The following is a 9,606-nucleotide window of genomic DNA, read 5'->3' as shown; positions in this document are numbered from 1 at the left end:
TTTGGTAAAGGATCATTTAATTATTGCATCTTATTCTATTATTGATGTTGTATTTCATGCCTATTAAGTATTCTCCTACATTATGTATATTTCACACTAGTAAGAGTCGATATCGACCCCTCGTCACTATTTCTTAGAGGTTAGACTAGATACTTACTGGGTATACGTAGTTTACGTACTCACGCTACACTTCTGCACATATTATGCAGGTTCTGAGGCAGGTGCATATGGAGTTTGTCCGGGAGCGCATCCGCATTACCCGTAGGCTTAGTGGTGAGCTGCTTCTCATGCTCCGTTCCACAGAACCTGGAGCCTTTTCTTCTTATGTTTTTATCATTTCTATCTATTTTGTTTTAGCCAATAGTTCTTAAAGAGTTTTACATATTCTACTAGATGCTCGTGCACTTGTGACATCGGATTTTGTGAGTTCTAGTAGACAGTCATGTGTTTTGATTATTTAATTCACTATCTTACTTTCCCGTTTAGTTAATGCTTTACATTACTACGCTCACTTATTATTTTCGTATTAAGTAAAAATCAAATACTTTAAAAATATTAAAATGAGAAATTAAATGGGTAGTTCACCGTTGACTTTCCTAGCGGCGACGTTGGGCGCCATCCCGACCTATAGTGGAAATTGGGTCGTGACAAATAAGAAAAGATATTGACCACCAGATGAATAAACAAAGATAGATGAATCTGCACGACTATTCTGAAACCCATGTGATAGTAGAAAATAACAAAACTGACTAAACTATGCATGAGGTGCCTACTTGAGATCATATAATGCCTTATGTAGTTTGCAAACATAGTCTGGTCAGAGAGAATCAATGAACCCTGTGCCTGCTCCATATAGACAGACTCATGCAAATAACCATTAAGAAATGCATTTTTTTCAATCAAACTGACGAATATACCAACTACAAGAAAGAGCAATAGAGAGTATCGGACGTATAATAGTGGGACGAACAACGGGACTAAAAGTCTTACTATAATCCACACCAGGTGCCTGAGTATAAATCTTGGCCACCAATCTTGCCTTACAACGATCAAAAGAGCCATCAGACTTCTGTGTAACTCGATAGACCCATTTGCAACCAACAATATTAACACTAGATGGACGAGGAACAAGAGACTGCGTCTGATTTGCAAGTATGGCATTGAACTTTTCTGCCACAGCACTCTGCCATCTGGCATCCTTAACTACAGAGTTGAAACAAGTAGGCTCAACAGGCAAATTAGCCAAAGAAATGGAATTAAGAGCATACTTAGGATTTGGTTTAACCAGTCCACACTTTGATGGAGTAACCATGGTACGAGTAGAATTAGAAGTGGAAGTTGATGGCTCAATAATGAAGGTAGATATAGGAGATGAAACTGTACTAGATAACAGTAAGGACGAAGAATCTAAGGAGCTAGGAGGAACAAAAGACAAACTAGGAGATTCAACAGAAAAAGAGGTGGACAAAGAGGTAGTGGCAGAACTAGTAGACCCGGGTGTTGTAGGTGTAGGACTAGGTAATGCAGCAGGTACATGGAGGAGGATACGAGGCATAAAAGGACGAGGAGGTAGGAAATCAAATAAATGTGTATAGGAAAAACAATGCTCAATAAAGCAATAGTCACATTTTGCCGGTTAGTACCAAGACATAGACACTGATATCCCTTGTGATTAGAACTATACCCTAAAAACACGCAAGGAGAAGAATGAGAGTCAAGTTTGTGAGAACGATAATGACACAAATTTGGATAACAAAGATACCCATAAGATTTTAAAATGGTGTAGTCAGGTGGAACCCCAAATAGGTTCTCATAGGGAGAGCTCTTAGCTAGAGAGTAAGAAGGAAGCGAATTAATAAGACAAACAACAATAAGAAAAGCTTCAACCCATAAAGAAAGAGGGGCATAAGCATGAAAAAGTAAAGTGTAAGCAACATTTGTGAAATGACGGTGCTTACGCTTACTTATACCATTTTGTTGAGGTGTGTGAGGGCAAGAAAATTGATGATGAATGTCATGCGAGTGAAGAAAGGAGATAAAGGAAGAACTTTGAGTCTGAACGAAATGCCTTAATAGACCCCCTAAATTGATTTTTAACAAGGTTTAAAATGGGTAAAACAAGATATGACATCACTTTTATGATGAATAGGATAAATCCATGTGTAACAAGTGAAATCATCAATAGAAATAACATAATAATGATAACCACTAACTGGGGGCACAGGGGACTGCCAAATATCAGAATGAATTAATTATAAAACATAATAAGTAGTTGAAGTACTGTAACGACCCGATCGATCATTTTAAGCATTTGCATTCCGTTTAGCTATTTGAATTCTTGAGCAGCATCGTGTGATGTATTATGACTTGTGTGAATCGTCGGTTTTGGGTTTTCGGGTTATTCGAAATTGATTTGGAGGAATGAATTTCATTATTGAAGCTTTAAAGTTGGAAGAGTTGATTGAGTTTGACTTTTTAGTATTTGACCTCGGATAAGAGTTTTGATGGTTCCGTTAGGTTCGGATGGTGATTTTGGACTCAGGTGTATGCCCGAATTTGCATTTGGATATTTCTAGAAGATTTCGGCACTAATTGGCGAAAGTTCGAAATTTGAAGGATTGGAAAGTTCATAAGTTTAACCGGGAGTTGACTTTGATGATATCGGGTTCGGATTGTGGTTGTGGGAATTTGAATAGCTTCATTATGTCATTTGGGACTTGTGTGCAAAATTTGAGTTCGTTCCCAGTTGATTTGATATGTTTCGGCGCAAGTTATGGAAGTTGAAAGTTCAAAAGTTCATTAAGTTTGATTTGAGGTGCGATTTGTCATTTCGATGTTGTTATGTGTGATTTGAGGCCTCGAGTAGGTCTGTGTTATGTTATGGGACTTGTTAGTATATTCAGACGGGGTTCCAAGGGGCCCGGGTGAGTTACGGACGTGTTTCAGATCATCTTTCATTCATGTATGATGGCTAGCCTTTGCTGGATCTGGTGTGACCTCACCTGCGGAGCCATGGGCGCAGGTGCAGAAATCGCAAAAGTGGCAGTTGTGTTGGGGGTAGGAGTCCGCAAATGCGGAGTTTTCTTCGCATCTGCGAAGGTGCAAATGTGGCGCATGAGGGCGCAGAAGCGAGAGGCAGTGCATGTACGTGAAGTTTGTTCGCACCTGCGTTTGTGCAAAAGCGGAGATTTACCGCAGGTGCGATGGGCTGGTTGGTAGTGCTCTTCCGCAGGAGCGAGAATTTGGTCGCATGCATGAGTACGCAAATGCGAACGACACTGGGCAGAAGCTATATTTTCGAGGGTTGGTCGTTTTATTCTCATTTTTGAGACTTGGAGCTCGGTTTTGGGTGACTTTGAAGAGGAATTTCATCACACAAATTGGGGTAAGCATTCTTAACAGTTTTGATCATATTTCACTAATCTATACCCGTTTTTGGCATTTGGTTGATGATTTCGAAAGAGAAATTTGGGTTTTGTTTCTAAAGTTTCATAGAGTGAAGTTTTGAGTTTTGAATATCGATTCGAAGTCGGATTTGAGTGAAACTAGTATGGTTGGACTCGTAATTGAATTGGTTGTCAGATTTTGTGGGTTTCATCAGGTTTCGAGGTGTGGGCTCGAGTTTGACCCTTTGGTTGACTTTGGGCTTTTGATTAAAGATTCGACCTTTATCGATTGGAATTGTTTCCTTACGCATTATTTGATGTATTTGAGTTGCTTTTGGCTAGTTTTGAGCCGTTCGGATGTCGGTACGCATGGTATGGCATTTTTGGAGTATCGTTTGGCTTGCTCGGTGTTGAGGGTATAAATCCCTAAATATGTGTGTTTTGTGTTTAGTGTTGAGGTGACGCACATGCTAGGTGACGGACGTGTGGGTGTGCACCGTGTGAATTGTGACTCAGTTATTTCTGTGGTACTATGTAGTTACCTAATCTTATCTGTAACCGTGAAATCTCTACGTGCTAGTATAATTAAGTTATGATCCATGTTAGAAATCATGCTTAGGACACATACTGGTACTGTTGAGACCCACGGAGGTCGTGTTACATGTTGAATTAATAGCTTAATTTGAAATTTATACTCGCTCACGGCTACTATTTGCATATCATATCTCAGTCTTTGTTGTGCTATATTCATACATCATATCATCATTGTTTGGGCTGATTATCATGATTCTTGTGAGCCTGAGAGACTGGAGAGATTGATGACTGAGTGAGGCCGAGGGACTATTGTGAGTGATATTTATGGGATCGGGCTGCTCGTCGCAGCAGGCTTTATTGATTCATACCAAGATTTGGCTTATTATAGCGCTTGGGCTGGATCAGCCCCTCCGGAGTCTGTACATCCACAGTGGGCGCAGTTGCTATGAATTTTTGGGTTGGATCTGCCCTGGATTCATTTGCATTGAGCTGGATCTGCCCTGGATTCATTTGCATTGGGCTGGATCTGCCCTGGATTCATTTGCATTGGGCTGGATCTGCCCTATACAGTACTGAGTGACTGAGTGTGCTGAGTATTGAGCATGGTGAGTGAGAATACGAGGCAGTGAGATTGAGTACTCTTAGAGTGTGAGTACATGAGTTCATCAGTGAGATGCATTGCATTTGACATGCGTACTTGAGATACAGGCATAGAGATGCATTTCCTCATGCTACCCAATTTTGGCGACATTCATGATTTCTCTTGCATATCGACATATAGGTATAGAGATGTACTTTTTTCATGCTATCTGAAAATGAAACATCTTAATTATTATTGAAAGATTTGTTTGGGAAAAAATCTCAGTCTTTCGAACTTACTCAAATCTTTGGTGATTTGGTGAAAGGAATTGAGTTTTACTAGCATCTTTGAAAAACATGCCTATTTTCCTGTAATTGTTAACGAGTTGAGCATCATACCTCTGAGTTATTTCTCTTGCACCACTTTTATTATGTTGTTATGAACTGTTGCTGGTTATTGGAGTTGGACTCTGACCCTTGTCCCAGCTCGTCACTACTTTCAATATAAGGTTATGTTTGTTACTTATCGAGTACATGGGGTCGGTGTACTCACACTACACTTCTGCACCTTGCGTGTAGATGTTGGATGCTGATGTTGTTGTGTACAGTGGGAGCTGGATGTGAAGATATACCTGCATTCCAGTTATGGCTATCACTTGTCCTTGGTAGCATTAGATTCGAATTCTGTTCATTTACATTTCAAACAGATATTGTAATTATTTCAATTTAGTTTTGTAAAAATCTAAATCTTAGAAGCTCATGATTTGTACTACCTGTCCCTGGGATTTTGTATAAAAGTTCGCTTATTTCATCATTATTGTCTCATCAAATTTCAATGGAATCGATTTATTGTTAATTGGCTTACCTAGCGGGGTGGGTTAGGTGTCATCACAACTAGTTGAATTTTGGGTCGTGACAATTTGGTATCAGAGCTCTAGGTTCATAGGTTCTACAAGTCATGAGCAAGTGTCTAGTAGAGTTTTGCGGATCGGTATGATGACGTCTATATCTATCTTCGAAAGACTATAGGGCATTTAGGATAAACTTCCCATCTTTCTTTCCTTATCGTGCGACGTTGATTCATCTTGAAGCGTAACTCTTTGAATTCCTTCCACGCGCTCGTATGCGCACGTGAGCGCTCAATATCAGTTGTACATCGACGACTTGTAGTTCTATGGATGAGGTGCGAGATGTAATTTCTGTGTGCTGATAATGGGCCAGTCCGGAGGACTTGAGGCCAATTTTGACTATAGCTTGAGCATGGGGATTTCAGTTATGTGAGCATGTGCTTTTGGACTTATAAGTCTGGTAGTGTCCCTATTAATGGAATTTGTGGCTCGATGAGTGGCTGGATGGCTATATGACGAGTATGATGTGACTGCGGGATGTGTTCAGGTGGTTTGAATGTGACGAGAAAAGTTTGCTTGGGATGTGAAAAGGACTATTGGGTGCTGTCTTGATGTGACGTATAGTCTCGAGTTATGAGTGTGTTGAAGGATCTTTCATGTTGTTTAATTGTGGAACGAATTATATTCTCAGGTCTTGTTGATGAGTTCAGACTCAGGAAAATTAGGTGATTGCTTAGTAGTTATGGCTGTGAAAGGGTATAGCGAGATGTCAGTTTGAGGCTAAGTAGGTGGATTATCACCTACGGGGTAATCTACGGATGTGTGGTCCGTATGATGTTGGGTGGAGGCTTTCTTTTCTACCAGTGGGTTACATTTGTGCGATTTGAGTTTAGATAAGTTGTATTAGTTGCTTGGCCGTCACGATAACGAATGCGAGCTTAGAAGATGATTTGAGGTATTATGTGGTTTGTGTTACGTGAGTTTATGAAGGATTTAGTTGAATCTCACTGCGGTATTATGGCTGTAATAAAGTATGGGCATTGTGAGTTATCGAGTGTTTTGATCTATGGTTTTGAGCCAAGTGGGGGAGTCTGCTATCGACGAGTTGATTGCACGGTTATGTGTTGTGTTGGTTTTTGTTTGAGGTATACTTGTGAATCAGTTATGACTTGCAGAGGTTGAGTTCGAGGATGACTCAAGTAAGGGAATTTCTGGATACGAGTTATATTGCACTTTATGGGTACATGGAACTCATGGAATGACTTGAGTTGTTATTCGTGATGGATGTAGTGCGCATGGAGTAGGGATTTGCTCGGTTGCAATAAGACAGGATTACTTCTTTGGGGTGTGGTTGTGTTAATTGAGCATAGGTCGTCCATCACATTTGGGCGGTGCAATCGAGATTTGAACATAGTGGATGACTCTCGGGGAGGTTCTAAAGAGTTTAAGATTCATATGTGGCATTTAAGGATTTCCGGGTTTGTAAATGGCTAGAATCTGGGATTTACATTAGATGCTGTCGAGACTCGCGGATTTCTATATCATTATGGATTATACATTTCAGTATCGGGAAGGAGAAGAAAACGACATTAGATTAACAGAAGGTCTCTTTAGAGTTGGTGTCTCGGTTGTGGTACTTTTGGGGTGTTTAAGAGGGGATACAGCGGCTTACGGACCTTAGGGCAATGTAGTTTTATGTTAGGACCTCTTGTGGTGAGTTTTGTGTAAGGATCGTGGTGTTCTGGCAAGGAGAAGTGTTAACATGAAGGCAATTCAGAAGAAAACTCGGAGAAGTAGGACAGCTTGATAGTAGGATGGATCAGCACAGTAATGGACATGGTCGGTTCTTTGGGTACTTATGATGTGGTGAGTCTCTACATGTGTTTTATGGCAATGCTCTTTGATTTTGGCGACCTGTGTGGCTTGGTTGAGTTAGAGAGATTCAATTATGATAGTTTGATTACAAGCAAATGGGTTTCGGAGAGTTCACGATGGTTTCTACCACGGGTTGAGACGTATATTTACTATCGGCATGAGGAGCATGTTGAGTATTTTTATTTTCTATTGGATAGGATCAAATGGAAGGTTTCTGGCTAATTAGATATGTATTCTACTTGTGACTCAGGGTTGATTACTTTACATATGATGGCATAATAGATGCAGTGTGTGGTGTGGGATTGAGATTTGTATGTGCAAGGTCACGGTTCAGTTTTGAATGGAAGGTCATGAATTCTTAGGCGACATGGACGACTTCAGATGACTAGATGAATGATGTTACTACTTGGTATTGCCTGAAGAGTGTACATTTCCGAAGCTGCACTGAGTGTTGACTTACCGATGCTTCATAGGTATTGCGGTACTCGTCTGGTTGATCGACTGCTGATATTCGGATTTTTGCTACGTGGCACGGAAGAATGATAGAAGTATTCCTCGTGGGATGGTCGTGTATGAGAGATATGTTAGACATTCGAGTGGTAGAGTTGGGATCAGATATGGTGATTCATGTGTTCTATGGATTTGCAGATCGGGAGTTCTCAGAAGCAGATTGTTTCGTGGTTGTGGACTGTGAAGATGTGGCCAAAGCTTGCCAGATGATAGTATGTGTTATGGTAGTAAGGTCATTATGGACTTTCGGAGGGCTATTTATCTATTTATGGATGACCAGGGTTGATTTGGGCCCCCATTGGTGTCATGACCCAAATTTCCCTCCGTAGGATGTCGTGACGGCACATAGTCTCCAAGTGTAGGTAAGCCTAACACTTACTGAATTAATTGAAGAATTTGACCAGCAATTAATAATGATGAAATAAAACCTTATTACACAACTTACAATTCCCAAAATCGAAAGTACAAGTCATAAGATCTACTTAGTTTACTAGGAAAATCCCTAAATACAACTGTTTGAAATGGAAGTTAAACAGTACAAATACAAAAGCAGAGGGTGACTCTGAGGCCTGCGAACGCAACGGCTGGTTTGCGTTGAGTTTCCACGGCTCGACCAGCCAGCTAATAATCAGCAATAATCGTGGCACCTGGATCTACACAAAAATGTGCAGAAGCATAGTATGAGTACACCACAGCGGTACCCAGTAAGTACCCAGACTAACCTCGGTGAAGTAGTGACGAGGGACTGTCAAGACACCTACCGGACTAAACATCCTGAATAAGTGTGAAGGTGAACTAGCAGAGAAATAATATTAATATAAAGCTAAGCATTATAAGAAACACAAAACAATACTTGCAATGATATACTAATAACAACAATATTTAATGGGAAGCAGTCAAGTAGTAATGTCGTAGAGTAAGCTAGACACAGTCTAAGTCCGATGAAACCAAATAAAGGAAACCCAGCAACAACTCAATAAGAACAACCGCTTTCCCACCATATCTGTTCGAGCATTTCCACGAGGTACCGAACCTCAAAATCACAACTCATGGGTCCTAATTCTTGAACCCTACTCACTTGGCATCTTGTACCCACATTCCAATTCATAACCGCACGGATGACTCACGTGCCAAGAGAACAACTCTCACATAGAAGGCAAATAGTCGAGAGTACATGCAATGGTCAACAACGTCAGGATTCCTCTTCTTAAATCGATCGGGTGATTTAACTACGTGTGTGCTTGTGCAAGTGTGCTACCACGGTTCAAGTCAACCGATAAGAGTAGAGATAATGAATGGCACATGAGAAACGATCACCAAAAAAATATACAGAGTAGTGAAAGCAGCAATGAAGTTGAACGACTAGCACAACAAGGTTAGCTACACAGAACCAAACAAATAATGCAACACGGAGGAAGACAATTAATAGTATGCTAAGAAAATAACAATCAAATATAAGTGCACAAAAAAGGGAAATGACAACAGAGCCCTCCCGAGGTATCGCCTCGTAGTCTCAAATCATAAATGAATCACAACGGCATAGCAAAAACCTCATGCAAACAATAACAACCGCACGGCAGAAACCTCATGCCACAATAACATCCGCATGGTAGAAACCTCGTGCCACAATAACATCTGCATGGAAAAAACCTCGTGCCACAATAACAGCCGCACGGTAGAAACCTCATGCCATAATAACATCTGCACAGCAGAAACCTCGTGCCACAATAACATCGGCACGGCAGAAACCTCGTGCCACAATAACATCTGCATGGCAGAAACCTCATTTCACACAACACTGAATACCATAGCAACAACGACAATAACACAAGATTACAGCAAGTAATTCAACTCATGAACTCCAGAACATAAAA

At 40.6% G+C, this 9,606-nt stretch overlaps 1 protein-coding gene across 1 annotated transcript; it reads right to left on the bottom strand.

The window, feature by feature from the left end:
* Positions 1–895: 895 nt before the first annotated feature.
* Positions 896–1,312, bottom strand: LOC107810439 (putative mitochondrial protein AtMg00820). The gene has a single exon (XM_016635224.1). It carries the CDS (start codon positions 1,310–1,312, stop codon positions 896–898), a length of 417 nt encoding a protein of 138 aa, XP_016490710.1.
* Positions 1,313–9,606: the final 8,294 nt, after the last annotated feature.

This window comes from Nicotiana tabacum, chromosome 21, assembly GCF_000715075.1.
Source record: "Nicotiana tabacum cultivar K326 chromosome 21, ASM71507v2, whole genome shotgun sequence".
In the NCBI taxonomy this organism is placed as follows: Eukaryota; Viridiplantae; Streptophyta; class Magnoliopsida; order Solanales; family Solanaceae; genus Nicotiana; species Nicotiana tabacum.
The sequence above is the reverse complement of the archived record's forward strand: the minus strand, read 5'-3'. Positions and strand labels throughout refer to the sequence as shown.

Excerpts from the sequence above, each read along its gene's own strand:
- LOC107810439 (XM_016635224.1), bottom strand. The coding sequence starts at position 1,312 with ATGGTTACTCCATCAAAGTGTGGACTGGTTAAACCAAATCCTAAGTAT.